General features: G+C 42.9%; 1 protein-coding gene across 6 annotated transcripts in view; it reads left to right on the top strand.

Annotated features, from left to right (window-relative positions):
• The window catches only part of CABIN1 (calcineurin binding protein 1), a 245,997-nt gene extending 225,339 nt beyond the window's left edge, over positions 1-20,658 (top strand). For 5 of the 6 annotated variants that reach the window (XM_083168467.1, XM_083168471.1, XM_083168470.1 and 2 more), the window contains 5 exons: positions 3,087-3,161; positions 13,494-13,722; positions 15,774-15,926; positions 17,179-17,393; positions 20,068-20,658. In XM_083168467.1, the coding sequence (XP_083024593.1) occupies positions 3,087-3,161; positions 13,494-13,722; positions 15,774-15,926; positions 17,179-17,393; positions 20,068-20,211 (816 nt within the window). In that variant the 3' untranslated portion in view covers positions 20,212-20,658. The remainder of the gene's footprint in view (positions 1-3,086; positions 3,162-13,493; positions 13,723-15,773; positions 15,927-17,178; positions 17,394-20,067) is intronic. The other variant, XM_083168469.1, reaches the window with a different exon arrangement.
• Positions 20,659-20,931: the final 273 nt, after the last annotated feature.

Genomic DNA, 20,931 nt, shown 5'->3' with positions numbered 1-20,931 from the left:
TATTCTGAATAATTTTTAGTAGGTGGACCTGCACTCCATGCTGTACCATGAATAGCTTCTCCTGGTGCCTTCTCAGCTTATTTCAAAGCTGAAATGCAGGAGATAGGGAGCGGCACTCAGGTCACAGATAGCTTCAAAAATGACAGTACAGTGACTTGTTTGTCAACATTTCAGTGCTCATCAGGATACAACCAAATAAGTGCAGACATAGACCTTCAATAACACCACAGGTGCCTGAGGGAGGGAGCTTCCGGCCACCCCCACCTGCCAATCAGGGGGTAGTGACATCATCGGTTAACCCCATTCCTCATAGTGCACTAATCACCATGAATACAATATATGCGTACAAACAAACAGTATGCATAAAATTAAAAATAAACATGCAAAAAGTATTCAGAAATAACGCAAGACAGTTGTCAAACAGCGCAATGTATATTTAAAATTTGTCTTAAAAAGAGGCAAAAGACAAATATTAATTTAAGCCTCTAGGCGAGATAACATCAAGACGCTATATCCACTCAGCCTCTCGTTTCAATAATGCGACCTGGTCGATCATATCGATATCATAAGCTTGTCAGGGGATGATTCATTTTAAAAAAGTGCCGCGCTACTGGCTGATCACTGCTCCTATTTTTTCAAAGCAGCTTTAAAAGAAGAGCGGTGGCTAGCCATTCTTTTTTTAAATTTTACCTTTGTGCGTGAGACCGCACGGACATAGGATTTGGTAAATGACAAACAGGTCTTACAGGTAAGATGCTGGTGAATAAGTAATTTCTTGCCAGAATGAGGATGATTAAAACTATTGGCAGCTATCATGAACTGACACATTAAACAACCACACTTAAAGCAACCTGGACACTTAGAAAGAAAATGACCTTCAGCTTGTTGTACAGAAATGTCAACCTACAAGTCTGGGCTTTTGGTTTGTTATTTCACAAGACCGAGTGCCGCAGCCTTCACTTACAAGTATATATTGGCCAGCTGCATCTGGCTTATGCTTATGCTGAAGGCACAGGGCTATATATCAGCAATGCAGCCGAGTGCCAGCATCCATCTACTGAGTGTGTGTGTGTATATGAATTTAGTACTACTATTGCATTTATATGCAGAATTGGGACATTGTGGATGTGAAGTTTTTTATGTTGCAGAATTATTATATTTTATATGTTATAATTATTTTTATGATTCTACCACTAATAGTGCATTCATGAATAAAATATCCTGATTAATATCTAATACTTGACTTTGCTCTCTCTTAACCCCTTGAGTGGAGGGTTTGCTGGTGCAGGACAAACCTTTCAGGGCAGGTTTGTCCTGCACAAAGAAGAAAAAGAATTTGTGTTGGATGCACTCCTCAGATTCAATAAAGAAATTTATGGACTTATTCCTTTTCTTGTATTTTTTTAAAATGAGTGGGAGCTCCTTTTATCTTTATTATTCACCAAAGTAGGATAAGGAGACAGCCACTAGTAGCGAAATTAAGGGGTTAAAATTGACAATGACATACGTACATATAGTGACAATAAAGATAAGGTTTGTCCTGCCCCAGCAAAACTCACCACAAAACAGTAATGGATGGTCTTCTTGTATGTGACTGTAAGTAGCCTTGTAGATATACCAGTAATGCATGGCCTGCCTGTGTGTGACTGTAAGTAGCCTTGTAGATATACCAGTATTGGATGGCCTGCCTGTGTGTGACTGTAAGTAGCCTTGTAGATCTACCAGTAATGGATAGCCTGCCTGTGTGTGACTGTAAGTAGCCTTGTAGATATGCCAGTAATGGATGGCCTGCCTATGTGTTACTGTAATTAGCCTTGTAGATATGCCAGTAATGGATGGCCTGCCTGTGTGTGACTGTAAGTAGCCTTGTAGATATACCAGTAATGGATGGCCTGCCTGTGTGTGACTAAGTAGCCTGGTAGATATGCCAGTAATGGATGGCCTGCCTGTGTGTGACTGTAAGTAGCCTTGTAGATATACCAGTAATGGATGGCCTGCCTGTGTGTTACTGTAATTAGCCTTGTAGATATGCCAGTAATGGATGGCCTGCCTGTGTGTGACTGTAAGTAGCCTGGTAGATATGCCAGTAGTGGATGGCCTGCCTGTGTGTGACTAAGTAGCCTGGTAGATATGCCAGTAATGGATGGCCTGCCTGTGTGTGACTGTAAGTAGCCTTGTAGATATATCAGTAATGGATGGCCTGCCTGTGTGTGACTGTGTAAGTAGCCTGGTAGATATACCAGTAATGCATGGTCTGCCTGTGTGTGACTGTGTAAGTAGCCTTGAAGATATACCAGTAATGCATGGCCTGCCTGTGTGTGACTGTAAGTTGCTTTGTAGATATACCATAATGGATTGGCCTGCCTGTGTGTGACTGTAAGAAGCCTGGTAGATATACTAGTAATGGATGGCCTGCCTGTGTGTGACTGTAAGTAGCCTTGTAGATATGCCAGTTATGGATGGCCTGCCTGTGTGTCACTGTAAGTAGCCTTGTAGATATGCCAGTAATGGATGGCCTGCCTGTGTGTGTACCCGTTTCAGACCCGTTTTTTGGGTGTCTGAACGGGTGTGAAACGGTATTTAGGGGGGGGGGGGGGGGGGGATGATTTAGAGTGCTCACCTTTCCCGGTTAGTCAAGCTTACAGTGGGGAGCATGATAGTCCACAGGCTGGTGTGAAAGAGGTTTTACCTGGCAGACCCGTTTTTGGAAACGTTTTCAAATACAGGGTCAAAGCCAGTTATGCGGTCTGAAAGAAGCATAAGTAGCCTGGTAGATATACCAGCAATGCCTGTCCTGCTTGTGTGTGACTGTAATTAGCAGCTTGTAGATATGCCAGTAATAGATGGCCTGCCTGTGTGTGACTGTACGTAGCCTTGTACATATGCCAGTAATGGGTGCCTGCCTTTGTGTAGCATCTACGCAGGCTGTGGTAAACCGCTTAATGATTTTGTTTACTCCTATCTGAAGCCAAATTGCAGCCTGTTTGGACACAAACTACACACCAATCTGCATAACACTATGTCAGGCGACTGACTGTACTGTGCCCTATAGGATAGTGCTATGATAACATTTATTTGTCTCTTAGGTGGATGAAGGTGCTGCTCTAGAGCAAGCTATTAAGTTCTGCCAACTTCAAATGGGAGCTGCTGCCCAAAAACAGGTGGGTAACCAGAATTGAGAATGAATGGTGGTAAGGCTGGATCTATATCTACATTAAGGAGCCCATAGACGCTCTGTTTTTGCCGGCTCCGTTCTGTACTATGCGATGCGCGCTCCCGCGCATCACATAGTACGGTACAAAAAGTATGTGGGGGTCTTCATCCTATGGCCCTCCAGATGTTGTGAAACTACATGTTCCAGCATGCATTGCCACATTTTTTTTCCTATAAAGAGCATGCCAAAACTGTCAGGGCATGCTGGGAAATGTAGTTCCACAACATCTGGAGGGCCACAGGTTGAAGACCTGTGCGTTAAACGGACCGTGTATGGGCAGCTTTATACATACTTTACCTTGTATGTCAGTAAGGAGTTTTCTTGCTGAATGTAATAATAATGTGATTGGTCAATGATAAACAAACACATAAGTAGATTGGTTGTTTATCAAACAAGACATGAGAATGTATAAAGGGCCATACTCACAGGGTGGTTTCAGCCCCATGCTAAGCGATGTAGGTTAGCACAGATGGCTCAGCACACATCACTGAGACACATGTACACTGTACCATGTGTGCTGAGCAGTGCTACGAATGGCTGTGTATGGGTACACATCCGTCCACAGCGCCTGCACAGAGGAGAAATCATTTGATGAGTACTTAGCATCGCATGATTTATTCTCCCGTCCCTGCTGCTTGCAGCCACCATCGCATAACTTAGGAATCACTCGGTGGCTGCAAGGATTTCTGGGGCTTCTGGCGGGGGCTGACGCTGAGAAATGCCTGCTTTTTGCCGGGGCACTCCCAACGTTTTTATGGGCTTGCCCACCTTTGAAATGCCAGGGCTCCTGCCCAACATGACCCCACCGGTCAATCAAGCTGCAAACCGCCTGCAAACACAGATGTTTGTCGAAGATCGCTTAGAAATAGGGCTGAAATCGCCCTGTGTCTATGGGCCTTAAGTCATTTATCTATTTGTGAAGCTTGTGATCTTCTCTTCTAAAAATATTAAACATGACCTGGCTGTATACCGTAATATAATGAAATAATGAATAAGTCATGAAGCTTCAATTTTTGCATTAAAGTTTTTAACTGGTCCAGAATATCCATATGAAATGTTGCTTTCTCAGAATTGGGACCCAGCAACAGGCTAAAATGTGCTGCTGTTGAATCTTTAAAAAACATTAGCCATTTATACCAGATATTAATATATTGAGGGTTTCACAAAAGCATATTTTAACCTATCCTCTTGCTGATTTTGGATATCATGGAACCCTGAACATCCTCTCCACTGACCTAAATGACTTTAATAATCGACCAATGTTTCACAGCACTTAAAATCAACTCTGGCAGCTGCTTCCGGGGTCTGTCACATCTGCCCACATTAACCCTTTTGGTGCCAAGCGAATGTGTCAAATAGGTGTGAAGATTGGCAAGCAACCTTTGTATTCATCGTAATGACCTGTATTGTGTACTTTATATAGGAAATATAATCTCTTTTTTACACAATTTTTTTTATTTAAATGCATATAAGAAATGTGAACTCCAAGGGTTAAAAACGTCCTTCCTAAACTGGCCATTTTGGGAGGGATATTTTTAATGGGAGGCAAACACAACAGAGCCCAGCAACGGAGTAATCCCCTGAAAATGATGAATGTCCTGTTTATAGTAGGTTTTATTAACAACTATTGTTTAGCCCAGTGGGTCCCAAACTTTTTAAATCACGGCACCCTAGAGCATCAGAATTGTTTTATCATGGCACCCTGGGCCAAAAGTTTCTTATTCAGAAATTAAGTAAATTGTTTCATATGTCATACATAGGTTTAATTATGGGTGAGGCAGAGGATTAGCTTCTGTTTGTCCACCTATTTTATTATTGGCAACCCACCAGCAAGGTTTTAGCCTTTTACATTGACCATAAATGATTTGAATTGATCCTGGACCACCAATCCAAGGCACCCCTGCAAGTGTCTCAAGGCACCCCAGGGAGCCACGTCACACAGTTTGAAAACCATTGGTTTAGCCATATTAAAAACAAAGGATGTAATGGGGCATACACACATAGTGATTGCGTCAGCCATTTAGCATGGGCAATTTCCCTTGAGCTTCCAGGAATCTAGATCGCTCAGAAAGGGTCAGCGATGTGCGCCAGTGATTGTGCAAAGCGATTTAACCCTTTGAGTGCCAACATCTGTGAGAGATGTGCAAAATATCCACTAAAAATGGCAGTATCTTGGAGAGACGGACCACGGCTAAGCAGGATTAGGGAGCTTGAGGCAGGAGCTCCCTGGCGAGACATCCAGGGGAGCTGATTGGCGTGGCTGGCTGGATCCTGGATTAGGCGTGTGGCAGTGGCGGTCAGAGGGGGAGGCGGTGCAGGGCAGAGTACAGTTCGGTGGGAGCTCCTGTTCGTGACCGGTACATCTGTATCTATCAACGGCAGTGAGCAGCAGACAGGGTGAGCTTAAGCAAGACAGACTGGGAGCAGCGCTGACAACAGGTATCACAAACTTGTACTGCCAACTTGTCTACTTTACTAGCCAGTTTAGTATTGGAGTCTTCCAACATAGAAATCCAGCTTTCGGCCTCCTTTATCCTTTCTTTTACAGCTTTAACAACATGTTTGATCAGGGTAATATCTGTCTGTACACCATTTAATTTTTCAGTCAGACACTGTTACCAATTGACGATGGCCTCCAGATTCTGCTGCAGTGTAATTTCAGGGGTGGCAGTGGGGTTATTGCCTTTAGAAGGAGTGTTTTGGGGAGTCATAAGTCCTGATTGTGAGGTATTACCCATTTGAGATCTGGCGTATTTCTCTAAATGCGTGGCTGCGGCTATATTACCAGTTTTGTCGCTGGTCAAATGAGCAAAATATACAAGGAAGTTGATACGGATATTTAGTTAGTTCTAACAACTTATGTTGTCTCTGTGACCACTAAGATGTATTAGTTATGTATATTTGTGTATATTTTTTGTTTTTTTATTATTATATTTACATTATATAGATAAAGAGATCACTCATTTATGATTGTTTGATATTGAAGATCGAGATAATAGGTGAAATTTACTAAGATGTGAAATATACCCCTTTTCCACTAGCAACCTGGGTCAGACCCGGTAATTTGTACCCGGATCGATACTGGGTTGGACCTGGGTTTAAGAAACATTTCCACTACAGTGCTACCCGGTAAATTGCTGGATCAGCCCCGTTTACACTTAACCTGATTAAGGACTATTTTTCCTATAGATTTCATAGGAAAATGCCTACAGTCTTTAAAGGGCTTAAAGGGGAGTTCACAAAACAGGGCCACCATTACCCAAAAGGGCCACCATTAAAAAAAATATTTCCTGATTAATGAAGAGACCACAAATATCTATTTGAAAAAGTGTGCTGGTTTTGACACCAAATATTCATTATGAAACCGTTACAAAAGTATCTTCATATAAGTCATGTAATACTTTTGTGAAAACTGTTTGCAGTATACCGGAGCCATTGGTCTACCTAGACATGTAAAAACTGCACATAAATATGTACAAAATGCACATGAACATACTCCAGAAGCTCCAGTCAGCTCTGTATCTAAAATATTCCGGATTGGGAGCATTTCCGCTATCCCTGGACCAGGTATCGTCCTGGGTTTAACCCTGATCATTACCTGGGTTGGATTGCCAGGGTATCCAAACTGGGTTATTTGACATGGGAGCATTTCCACTACCAGAAAACCCAGGTAGATGCCCCCCCCCCCCCTCTGAAATTTCTGGGTTATTTCTGCTAGTGGAACAGGGGTATTATGATACTGATGATAGTGAATTATCAAAAATGTAATATAGAGGGGTCGCTAGTTCCTCCCTTAATTCCATTAGTACCCTAGGATGCATCCCATCTGGCCCTGGTGATTTGTTTGGTTTGATTTTGCTGAGCCTCAATATTATTTCCTCGGTTGTGAAATTTATATTGAGATCCGGCTTGATTTTGCTGAGCCTCAATATTATTTCCTCGGTTGTGAAATTTATATTGAGATCCGGCTTATTCGTCCCATTTGTGTTACATGTGCGTTCCACTGTCTGCCCTCCCCTACTAAACACTGATGAGAAGAACCCATTTAACAGTTCAGCTTTTCCCTTATCTTCCGTAAACCTTTTACCATTGATATCGGTTAATGGGCCTATGTTCTCTTTAATTATTCGCTTACTATTGATGTACTTGGAAAAACTTCTTGGGGTTGGTTTTGCTTTCAGTGGCTATGCGCTCTTCATTTTCCCTTTTAGCTACTTTGATTACCCCTTTACAAGTTTTGTTTGATTCTTTGTACTTGTTGAACGCCTCCTCATTTACATTATTTTTATAGAATTGGAATGCTCTTGTTTTATTGTTGATTGCTGTCCTTACTTTTTTGTCCAACCATGATGGCTTTTTTAATGAATTTACTTTTGGTATGTATATGATAGTTAGTGATTCAAGCACATTTTTTTAGTGTATCCCACATTTCCTCTGCATTTTTCCCCTCAAATTCCGCTTACCACACAATTTCTTTTAGGGCTTCCCTGAATAAATCAAAGTTAGCTTTTCTGAAGTTTAGTATTTTTGCCGGTCCTTGATGTTGTAGTTTACAGAAGTTGATTTCCCGTAAAACCATGTTGTGGTCACTGTTCCCTAAATGTTCTATTACTTTGGTGTTTGAAACTAAATTTGTTATTTTTTTTTTTAATGCTAAATCCAATAGTGCCTCATTACGAGTTGGAGCTTCTACCGTTTGTGTGATAAACTGATCTTTGAGTAAGCTTAGGAACCCACTGCTTTTAGCTGTTTTAAATGTTTCGTTTTTCCAATCAATGTCCGGTAAGTTAAAATCCCCCATACTTAATACCTGCCCCATATCTGACGATTTTTTGATTTTGGTTTAAAAGTAGACACAAAGTAGAGAAAATTGTATTATTAGTTTTTTTTATTATCAGTTATCTCTGCCCACATGGCCTCTGTGTTATCTTCCTCTGTACCTGTGTTCATTTCTTTCTCACACGATGTTAAGTTATTTTTTACATAAAGGCACACATGCCCGTCCCTTCTATTTTCCCTGTCTTTTCTGTAGAGTGTATATCCCTCCATGTTGAATGCCCAGTTGTGCGACTCGTTACACCATGTTTCTGTAATACCAATAATGTCATAATCATCCCTAGTGACCACAGTTTCTAGTTCTCCGATTTTTCCTGCTAAGCTTCTTGCATTAGCCAGTAAGTATCTTAGTTTGTTTATTTTTAGTTGCGTCTCTAACATTATTTAATTTCTCCCCTAGACTTATTTGTATTCCTTACTAACTTCATCGTACCCACCTCCCCCTCAATAGACTCTCTACAGCCCTCCCCACCATGTCCACTGCCCGACCTATTTACAGTTTTGAAACCTCTTCCTATGTCATTGACGCCTAAGATCATCTGTACCTAAGAGCTGTAATGATATGCCATAGGAGCTCTGAGTGGTCCGCTCATGGTGACGTACTACCACCTGAACATTATTTCCTTAGGAAGTGCGTCAGTGGCTTTTATCATCTCCATTTTCTTGCCCACGCCCAGCATGAATGAGCCAAGTTCGGAATGTTTAAATGACCAGATCAAGCATACAGACAGGAATGCTGTGCACTGCTGCTGCAAGGTGGTGGTCATGTTCCTCAAGCAGCAACGGCAGGAGATCTGTGAGTGCTGTACTTCCAACACCAGATGCTAATGAATATGGTGGGTACTTGTGACAGTTGGCTCCCACCAAGCGACAGATGCTTCCCAGCCCTCTGGGAACATCTCTTAGAAAACACAGACAGTGTCTTTATGCTTAATGGAGAAGTGGAAACTGTAGCAGCTTTGCTAGGACTAGTTGCATAATGGATCGCATGACAGCAGATTGGAGGAGAGCTGGCTGTGTCTGTCCTATGCGCAGTGGACGGTTTTGCCACAGCCATGGCCATGACAACCACTATCTGAGTGGCCTATGCTATATTGTATTTAAGATATACTACATCAGGACAGGGCAACCTGTGGCTCTCTAGATGTTGTGAAACTACAAATACCAGCATACCTTGCCACATTTTTAACACTCCCTTATAGCAAACTGTGGTAAGGCATGATGGGATTTGTAGTTTGACAACATCTGGAGAGCCACAGGTTTGCCAGGCCTGTCCTACATGATCAGCAATACAATAATAATAATAATGATGAACATTGCTGTGACGGTCACTAGGAGCAGATACGCTTTTGTATTTGGGATGAACAACTTCACATCCACTCTGCTGAAAGAACTTGTGACTCTCCTAATAACTCTTGTTAATCCAAGGATTGGAGACTCCCAGGATTTCGGGATTAGACTGAGCACACACTCAGACGCTGCCCAGCTGTTCCCATCCCTGCTGTGCAGCTTGACGCGGTCTCGGTCACAGTTGACCGGTAGGGTCAGAATTGCTCACATTTGCACAGACTGGAAAAACCATTTGATGGCTTGTGAATTGCGTATGGGTTTGTGATTGCATAGTGATCTGCAGTATTCTTGCAATTCATTCGCAGACATGCACAAGGTGGGTTTTCTTTCAGTCTGGGCAGTGGCTATATACTTGCAGTGATCTGCAACTTTGCAGATGAGAGATCAGGTCTAAATCAGACCCAGAGTGCTTCAATACAAAGACGCACCATTGGTCTCACATAGTTTCTGAGTAACCCTGTAGCTGCTCACAATGTGCGTAGGAACTAAGCCGCATATTTATTTATTAAGTTTCTTATATAGCGCATACAAATTCTGCAGCGCTTTTGAATACGCAGTCGCTGGCTGTGAATTACCTGCATTTGACTAGAATTTCCTATTAAGTCCCATAAACACATATTGCCAATCATTGTGTACCCAGATTCTCACAATAGCAACTCATACTGGTATAGTGTCTGCTCTGAATACATTGGGGGGCATTCAGTTGTTTTGTTTCCTTTTTCACGCCTATTCTCACTTTTTTTCACAACTGATATATATTGTGATATTAGTGTAGTATTCAATTCTTCCCTGTCTTTTAAAAGTTGACAGGTTTTTTTAACATCTTTTATATCAGTCATTTTCAATGGGCTTTGTATTCAAATGTTTGGTGATAATTTTCACACTTTTTAATAGTCGTCTAAATTATTTTAGAAATAAATGTTTTATTGAATGAGATTTCATTTTTTTTTATGAGGTAGTAAGGATAAAGTAATCAAAAGGGGTTATTTTCATCTTGTTGTGGTCTTTCTTTATAGTGCATAGCAGTACATCTATTCTGGTCTTTTCTGACTGTCTTTGCATTCTCTCCAGTTTTCTCCGCAATCAGCCTACAGTGCACCGTAGCACTGGGTAGAGCCCAGGGTACTTAAAACAGGGGAGGGGGAGGGGGGGGGGGGGGGGGGGGCAAGGTCTAATATGTAAAATCATAGCACAAAAATATATGTTTTACCAGGGGTGGATCCAGAAGTAAATGATACGGGGGCACCATGATGGGAGGGGGGTGTTAGTAGGGCCAATGTACATGCTCAGAGAGAGGAGAGCAGAGAGAGAGTGGGAATGGGATTTAAAATAGGCCTTGGCATTTACAGTACACAGGCCCACCTTGGCGACAAAAGTGAAGGATGTAGTTTTGAGTGCGCCGGAGGCGCGCTCCGGAAAAGGGGGTGTGGTCACTCAAAAGGGGGCGTGTCCTTGAGTGTAGTGTACCACACCATATACAACTTCTACACATTATGCAACAAAATACTAGACCCCATTATACTTGCCCCTTACACGTGATCCCAAATGGAGAATGAGCCAAAACTCACATAATGCCTCATGGATAGAGCCAAAATTCACAATATGCTTCACAAACAGGGACATTGCGCGCATTAAAAATTTACAACATAATGTCCATTACGTATTATGCCAAACACCTTAATGCCTATTAAAAATTATGCTACATAAGTGCTGCTTAACTCCATGCTCATTGCCAGGGGTTCCATGCTCATTGCCAAGGGGAAATACATGCTCGTGTAACAGGGGGACAGCCACCGGGCAGAAGTGACAGCCAGGCAGAGAGAGGGAGGCTGTCCGGCTGTATTCAGAGCACAGCAGGTCCCAGCTATTTTAAATAATACCCCTTTCACACCAGAAAATGCAGGAACCTACCCAGGAATATGGTCCCAGGATCATGCATGGACATTCCCGGGTTGGCCCCTTTTACACCAGCCTAGTCCCTGCATTTTCTGGTGTGAGGGGGAGAGGAACCCCCCCCTCTTAACCTGCTATATTGTTAAACCAGCTATATCTTCGGAAACAACTGACCCATTCACATGAGACCAGTATCTATCCATATTGAAGAACTTTTGAATGGGCTTCAAATGATTTTGGTTCTGTGAAACTGGACATTTTGGTTCCAGAGAAACATGAACAGCCATGAAATTACATTTCAGACATAAAAAAAAAATCGGTTTACCCAATTGACCCATATGGACCAGCCTGATATCAGATTGAAGGCCCAGCGATTTGGGTTCGAATGAGAACCACGAGCTTCTGTGTTTCTGTGGTGTACTCCACCAAATCCCCCTGACACCTTTGCACATCTCTATCCCCACCGCATATCTCCATCCCCCTTGCACATCTGTTTGCCCCCCCCCACACACCATATCTCTGTGACCCCTGCACCTCTACATTCCCCATCCACACTTCTCCCTTCCCCCCTTTACTTCTCAGTCACCCCTTTCAACCTTGCACTAAAAAAAGTGCACCAAAACTCTGTGGAGTAAGGCGGAGGTAAAAACTGAGGCTCAAAATAGTGTGTGGGGTGGGGGTAAAAATGGTGCGAAAATCCTCTGCATGATATGAATAGCAGGGATATTATGGGCGTGATATTTCAGCCCACCAATACCACATGAGATGACCAAAGGAAAAAAAATGAAAAGTAAGGTGTGAAAAACTGACACCTAAAACTGAGTTCCCCCCAATATATGAAATCTGTCATATTAAAAAGGGATGAAATGGGCGTGGGCTTAAAAAAGGTGAATAAATGGGCGTAATAATTAAGACCAACTACAACAGATTAGACGTCTAATGAACAAAACATTTGAATAGCACACCTGACCATCACTTCAAAATACGTCCGATTAAAGGATGACCTTGAAAAAAAATATATCCTGCATTAAACCTGATGGTACTTGTTTATTATCACGGTGCCCAAGTTTCCTATGTACGGCACCGTAGGAAAATCGCATCGCATGGGCCATTGTAACGGCCAATGAGATGCGATCCATTTTCCTATGTAAATTTATTCACTGCTTTCTTAGTCCCGGGGGAACGCATCGCACCTGCCGCATATATAGTGTGTACGATGGCATTACATTACCTATACAATTATATCATTGTATCAATGAGGTTTTAGGCACCCCCCCCCCCCCCCCACTATCCACGCCACCCCGAAGCGCCGAAGTGGATAGTAGGGGTATGAAAAGGTCGGAGGACGCGTTCCTCCGCCCCACGCGATTTATAGGGCTAAAAACGCGAGCACGCACCTGGCGATTTATCGCCGGTGCACACCCCAATCGCTGGCAATATGGTTGCTCAGCGACCATATTGGCAGCAATAAATGCCTGTGTGTACGCATCTTAACACCCTCTTCTAAGTGCCTAACCCTTCTCTTCCCACAGCCTTAACCCTAATGCCCCTTGCCGCAGCCTAACCCTAACAGCCCACTTCCCAGACCAAAAGCTAGCCAGCCCCGGTCACTTACCAATCGGGATGCCTGCTGTCGGTATTCCGGTGACAGCATCCTGACCCTTTAGAAGATCTGGAGCCAGTATTCTGAAGCCAGTCGAGATGCTGGTGCCTGTATACTGACTGCTGGCATCCTGACCACTGGGGTGTGGACTGCAACCAGTCTGCAGTGCCTTATTGAATAACTGTTGTTTTAATGGATGCAGGGTTCACGGCTTTTATTGTAAAATGTGTGTGAACACTGAAGGAGAATGATGTAGGTTTAATAGTAATCAGGGAGAAAAACTAGTGGGTATATGTAGAAGGTAGATATTATGCTACTGTCTATATGAGAGCACAATATATGGGACACGCACACTCTGAGGCAAATTTATTGCATCTTTTAAAAATAAAGAGATGATGTTCCCCATAGCAACAAATCAGATTCTATCATTGTTTGGATGCAATAGAGCAATGAAAAGCAGAATCGGATTGGTTGATATAGGCAACATCACCTGTTTTAATTTTTAGAAGCTTTAGTTAATGTATCCTTTATTGTATCTTTTTATATAAAAGGTCCATTCTTTTAATGTAAGTAATGTTATACACGCTTTGCCTACAGCAACCTTCGGATACACCCAGCACCCCAAAGAGTACAAAGGACCCCCGTGAGATTGCGTTCTCTCTGCCTGCAGTGTCAGTGCAGCTTACACCCCTCAAGCTGTCTACATTCAGCTCAGAGAAACTGCTCCAACTGAAAGTAAAGTCTCCACCAGCCACCTTATCACAGCCTGATACTGTCCGGGGGCCAGGGGCCAGAACCTGCTCAACAATTGCACAAGTCACCCGTGGTGAGTCGTCTTTCCACCAGGAACTGTTCAACTATTATCTGAGCCCACTTGCATCTTTACATATTTTCAGCCTCAAATAATTATTTCTACTTTACTATGTACTTCATGTTTTATTCTAGGTGTTTTTTCTTACATTGCAGTGTTTCTATAGTGTCTACTGTATCTCTCTATTCTTTACTTTGTGTGTTCTTATGAAGGCACAAGCTAGAACTGTAATGCTTAGGAGTTGATGCTAAGGGCTCAATCAAATGAAGAGCTGATGCGATCAATGTTTGGTGCTGCAGTATTTCAACATTGGCAACGGCACCCGAACTTGCACCCCTTGCAGCATGAGTTTTATCCAAATTCTCACAAACTGCTTAGAGTCCTATGGGGCAACCAGCCAGTTCAGGCAGTCGCAATGATTCGAGGGTGCCAGTTCATCGCACCTGATTGGGTTGAGCCTGGTGACAGATGAATGGATAAGATCTTGGTTGCAGAATTGGAACCGGAGACTTGGACCAGGGAAGGGAAAGTATGCTTTTATGCAGATGACACAAGAATGCAACAGGGTGTAAACCAATGACTGAAGTTCAAGGTAGACTAGATGAATGGGTGTGAATGTGTCAACTACAGTTTAACCACTTACCATTTTTTCCTGCAAAACTGCTCAGAAATTGTTGGAGGTTTTTTATTGCTTGTATTTGTAATAAAATATTTTAATTTTCATGAAAACTATATCTAGGGTGTGTTTTGCACTTCCCAACCGACTATTTCAAAGTCTCCAGACACTATTTTCTTTTGATTCTTCCACCCCCATGTTATATACAGAGTGGATCTTGTGTCAGGGGTGATGAACTGATTATCAGGCCACCCTGCTGCACACGTTTCCCTGGTGCATACACTCCAGAATTCTGGTTACATGGTATTCTGGGGTGAGGTTCCAGAAGTGAGGTCATTCCAGGGGAATGCCGGGAGCCAGTGGAGATCTGTTCTCCATATCTGCAGCATGAGGACACCACTGGGCAGCGAGGTCGCATTGTTGTGTCCTTGCCATGTAACGTACTCCTGGCTGTGATTACATCATATACAACAGTGCTAGGAAAGGGGCTCATGTAATAAAAACAGTAAAATCCAAAGGCTAAATAGAGTATCAAGGGTACTATAATGGAAACTACTGAGGAGGAGAGAGATAGAGGAACCAGCATTTCAGATGACTTGAAGGCAGGGAAACAATGAGGAAGACAAGTCTGAGGATTAGCTGCAGAAAGAAGTAATAGAGACACCGTATAGGCCATAGGTACAGCCTCATCTAGAATACATTGTCCAGCTCTGGAAGCCGTATCTCCAGAAGGATAGAACTGAAAGGAGGTAGGTTCAAAGGAAATATGAGGAAAAATGACTTCACAGACAAGGATAGTGGTTTAGTGGAACAGCCTCCCATCAGAGCTAGTAGAGCAGGGCTGGGCAATAAGCGGCCCTCCAGCTGTTGATGAACTACACATTTCAGCATGCTTTGCCTTAGTTTTGCTATTTGGCCATGCTTAAACTGATGAAAGGCATGCTGGGATGTGTAGTCCGTCAACAGCTGGAGGGCCGCTTATTGCCCAGCCCTGTAGTAGAGGCTGAGACAGTAGAACAAATGAAACACACTTGGGATAGGGCTAGGAATATCCTTACAAGATATCAGAAACAAATCTGGCTGATGTTACCAAAACGGTAAATGAGAAATGGGCAGAATAGATGGAAAATTCTATGGGGTAAATTTACTAAGATGGGAGTTCTATTGGACATGGGATGTTGCCCATAGCAACCAATCAGATTCTACTTTTATATGTAGCTCCTTCTAGAAGATAATATATGGAATCTGATTGGTTGCTATGGGCAACATCCCATCAATAGAACTCCCATCTTAGTAAATGTACCTCTATGTTTTTATACATACCATACACTCCAATGTCATATACCCCATGTCTGAGGCTAATCACTGCACATTCTCTCTGACTCACCCTTGCTGTTTCCTATACTCTTAGCAATCTTCTGATCATTGTCCCTACTGTGATTCTGTCCAGCAGATGAGCATGTAGAAGACGTGTCCTTTCCCTGTCAGGAGTCCCATTTATCACAACCAGCAAAAGCTACAACTGTCACTACAGCCGCTGATACCCCTCACTGGCAGCCAGAAGCCGTCATCAGTTTTGCCAGCTCCAGTCACACAGAAACTGGTAAGAATGATAGGATATATGGCAGGTTACAGAGGGGAACACTATACACCATGTATTACAATATGATGACACATTGTGAATGGTGTATTAATGATGTGATGCACAGTAACAGGAAACGGTGGCTCACACAACAACTGATATTGTGACTGTCAGCACACACTTGCCAATGCCGGCAGCAATGAGCAATGGCAGGTACGTGAGAGGGGGCCATGCTGCATTCTGCAGTGATATCCGCCATCGTCCTGCATGTATGGGCGAAGGAGGAAGGTAATAGCAGAAAGCTGGGAATGCAGATCAGTGCTTTTAGCTTCCAGTCCATGTTTGTGGTTTATACCAATGGTTCCATTCCTAGGCTGGCAATCAGTGCTTCTCTCAGGCCATCTGCAATAGTGGGATTTAAGTGATCATATAGAGCATCCCTGGGCGAACATGCAAAGGCTGAAGGGAATTATTCTGCAGTATAGGAACAAGAAAATAAATGGTATCCGGTTGGCTATTAGGGAGTATCTAGGTTAAGGGTCAGTTTGTCAACACAATATGGTGTAAAGGTAGACTAAAGCAAAAAAAGCTAACATGACTATAGTCAACACATGAAAAGGTCGACATGAGGGATTTGTTTGTTTGTTTTCGGAGGAGGGGGTTCTTAGTTTTTCAGGTGCTTGTGTATTATCAAGGCACCTGCAAAATTGCATGCTATTCCATCCTAGCACACACCCACTATCCAACCGAGCCCAAAGCGTGGTGAGTGCAGGGGAATACACATCAAGTAATCGGTGTCCCCTCGCAGGGCTCGACATGCTTTGGGATTGTTTTCCACATCAATTCGGCCGCAAAATCGCATGCGATTTAGATGAAATCGGGCGCCGTGATAATACACAAGTACCATTTTTCATATTTTGTTTTGTCAACCTGATAAACCGCACCTAGTTTTCAGAAAGGACGCCACTTTCACCTTGTTTTAGGCATGTTTCTGAGAGGAGATGCAATGCAGAGTTTGCTCACAAGGGGGCACTTGTGTTCCATATGCACCAGCTCATTTAATCAAGCCATATCACATTATATAGAGTTTAACATACTGTATACTTCCAAAAGGTTAAAATCCTTTATTTTTAGATTTGCTGTTGCTTACTATTTGATTGCTGTATTCCTCGGTCTCATCTTAGATACAATTCATATATAGTGCATTTGCAAACTTAGTTTTGATTTCAGGGCCTGTAGTTTTGCTAATGACTTTCACTATGTCTTCCTTTAGCCTGCAGCTCCAGGCCACTGTCAGATCTAAGTATCCAGCCCAGTAAAATGGACAGTGCTCGAAACAAGCCCCGGGTCCACCCACATGTGCCAAAGCTCTTCATTCCCTCATCCAGTGTTGGCAAATTTCCACCAGAAATCACAGTCACACCCCCTACCCCAACCCTCCTGTCTCCCAAAGGCAGCATCTCTGAGGAAACCAAACAGAAGCTGAAGGTGAGCAGTCTTCACATGCAAAAGGAACTGTGGCTTATGCACAATTATTTAAATTGGGTACACATTAGCAGTGGTGTAGCTAGGTGCCATGGTGCCCGGAGCAAGGGCATGTTTCGCACCCCCCGATTTGTAGTAGGCGGGGCTCTTCTGCGGTGAAAAGGGGGCACGGCCTAAAATTATACCACACACAGTAATGCCTATTGCTTATTTTAGTGAAACTTTGTAATACCCATTTCACATAAAGCCACATGCAGTAATACCAATTACACATAAGGCCACACATGATGCCCATTACATACTATACAACAAACTGTAATGCCCATTACACATTTGACACATGAGTGCCACTTACCTATATACTCATTGCTAGAAACTTCATGCTCGATGCCAGGGGCTTCATGCTTGATGCCAAGGGGCTTCATGCTCATTGCTAAAGGGGTCTGAAATTGCTCGTTGCCAAGGGGGACTGAAATTGCTCGTTGCCAAGGGGGACTGAAATTGCTCGTTGCCAAGGGGGACTAAAATTGCTCGTTGCCAAGGGGAACTAAAATTGCTCGTTGCCAAGGGAGACTGAATTCTGCAGCAGCCTGCTCCCCGCGTTGCCGGGCTCCCCGCAGAAATTTTCAATTCAAGTCTACTGCTGGACCGCTAGCCAACCAATGCTGCTTCTGATTGCCTGCTGGAACGCAAGTACCTATTGGCTAGTGGTCCAGCGGGAGATGTGAATTTAAAATAGCACCCGGACACAGCGGTGAGCTGGCGGTGCAGACAACAAGCAATGGGGGAGAGCAGTGGCCATGCTGCATTCCACAGCTTGGCTGTCGCTAGCAATATCCAGATGACAGAGGACATAGTTAATGGCCCACGGAAGTGTGCTTCTGTAACGATCTAGTGCGTGAATAAAATTTTGACAATCATTTCTAGTTTAATAGAAATGCGTACAAATATTTAAAAATGGTACGCATCTCTAACAAACTAAAAAGGATTGTCACAATTTTATTTATTGAACACTGAAGGCGCAGAAGTCATACCATCCTTTGTACGTCTCCTATGGAAATTAGGCCAATCTGATGACTTTTGCTGACACTATTTTTTTATAATAGATTAATACAGTAGATATAACTATATTTCTCTTTCGTCCATCCCGGTGACACAGCTAACCTTGGGAAGGAGGAGGGTCCGCAGGAGCCAAGGCACCTATGCTAGAAAGCTTTCCTCTGGACGCAGGCTCCTCCCTCTCTGCATTCCATCATGCTCCAGTTCGTTTTAAGGTGCCCACAGAGTGAGTGGGTGCTATGCTGATCGGCTGCTGCTGAAGCTGGCTTTTTTGGGGGAGATTTTTGACTGGGCAAAAACCTGCACTAAATCACTAAGTTAATAAAATAATAAAAAACCTAGCTAATCTAGTCAAAAATCCCCCCCCAAAAAAGCCAGCTGCAGCAGCAGCCGATCAGCATAGCACCCACTCACTCTGTGGGCACCTAAAACGAACTGGAGCATGATGGGATGCAGAGAGGGAGGAGCCTGCGTCCAGAGGAAAGCTTTCCAGCATAGGTGCCTTGGCTCCTGCGGACCCTCCTCCTTCCCAAGGTTAGCTGTGTCACCAGGATGGACTCCTCTATATAACTATAGATGGACATAGTTTCATCTATCCGGCCTGGAGCTCCGAGACGGAGAGATATGGCATAGGTATCGGCTCTTTGTCTTTTTTTTGAGTCTTTCTTTATATTATTATTATTTTTTTGTTGAACATAGAAATACAAAATACACATTACACAAACAACTTATAGAACATCAATACAAACATGTTATATCGAAGACACTATTCATCGTCGGAGGGGGGCAATATTCAATATATCAACAGAACTGGATGCTGTTGCATCTTGTAAGAGGGAGGGGGGAGGAAGGTATAGCAGATAACTTGTTACGTTACTTTGCGTGTAAGTCACTCATATATGGGTTTTGGCATAAAATTTTATTCAACACACAGTTTAGGGAATTGAATCGTCTTTGGTTATTTATCCTAGCCAACGGTGATTGCTGCACTCGTCTTCCATATTTATGTGGCCGTGATTGAAGGGAGATATTAACATTTCTTTGCCTTGCTATTAGGCTGGATTATGTCATAGCATTTATAATGGATTAAATACTCTCTATTGAGTTTAATTTACCAATCTAATTAAATAAGTGAGTGTGGCTATTTCTAGCTCTTAAGTATGTTAGATCCTAACTGATCTTGCTTAAATGTGTAATTATAAAATGGAAAAAGAATAAAGTATCTATGTGCTTTACTGTTAATTAGTGATCTGTCCTGTGAATATATACCATGCTGATTGGTGCCATGGGTGCCAAATTGAATAAAATTTAGTGCTAGCGCCTCGAGAGGCATATATAAAATTTCCATGCTCATATGTAGTTACAAGGTTGATCCATTCCACAAATACAGGGCTTTTTTGTGCCATCCAATAATGTGCAACAATCACCTTGGCTAAATCGTCTCTTTGTCTTACCAGAAGATATTTTTTTAGCTCTTTGCCTCTGATTGGTTGGCCATCCATGGTGTAGTGTGGACTCACCTTTAGAAATCTCTTCTGGAGTGTAGCAGGGGAGGTGGTCTGACAGAACTTCTCTCAGCGCAGTATTCTCATCTTATTTCCCTTCTCACTTCCCACAGTCTGTCATCCTATCTTCTCAGTCTGCTGCCAATGTAAAGAAAGAGACTCTATGCCAGCCAGCGCTCGAGATACTGGACACCTCCAGCCAAGAATCATCACTGGAGAGTGACACAGATGAGGATGATGACTACATGGACATCTAAAGACACTACAGTGATTACTTTTTACCATCTGCCAAAAGACAAGTTTGTATTTGATTCCCAGCAAATCATGCTTGCATGTTCCAGCTCCCGGCATGTGGATTGTTTTTGCAGCTGCCAGTAGCCAAACCATTGTATAACAGTATGCCTGTGCTCTACGCAGTTCCCCATGACTGTACTGGTTTGGGAGCAGAGTTGGATTATGAAGAACTTGTTATTCTCCACCGTTGGTGCTGACGAGAACTTTTGTCTTAGGTGGACTTGCTGAGACTGACAGGCTTTATAGCTGTCTTTGAGGTCCATATATTTTTCTTTTTATATAAATACAGAATGTGATGTTTGTAAAATAAACACAAGTGTAAATGAAAAAGAAATTTGGGATAAACAAAATTCCAAGACGATATATGTTGCACAATTTTTGTAAAAATAAAACTATCATTTTCATGAGAATTTATGAAAGCGGTTTCCACTAATGTGTATTCAGTTCAAGTATCTTACATGTATAGCATTCAGAACTATAGACTACCTACCCACCCAGCTGGTGGTCCATATAGCACATGTGGAATAGGGATCTTGGTCGATATGGAGAAATACAGCATGTTCGGTACTTGTTTCCTAGCACGGCGCCCGTCGGGTCCCATCGCATACCATAACTTAAGGTATGCGATGGGACCCGACCGACCCGATTTTAGGGCTTTAACTCCTTCCCGCCGCAGCCTGTTT

This window comes from Crinia signifera, unplaced genomic scaffold (genome assembly GCF_055691185.1).
Source record: "Crinia signifera unplaced genomic scaffold, ASM5569118v1 HAP2_SCAFFOLD_97, whole genome shotgun sequence".
Taxonomy (NCBI): Eukaryota; Metazoa; Chordata; class Amphibia; order Anura; family Myobatrachidae; genus Crinia; species Crinia signifera.
This window is presented reverse-complemented; position numbering and strand designations above follow the sequence as displayed.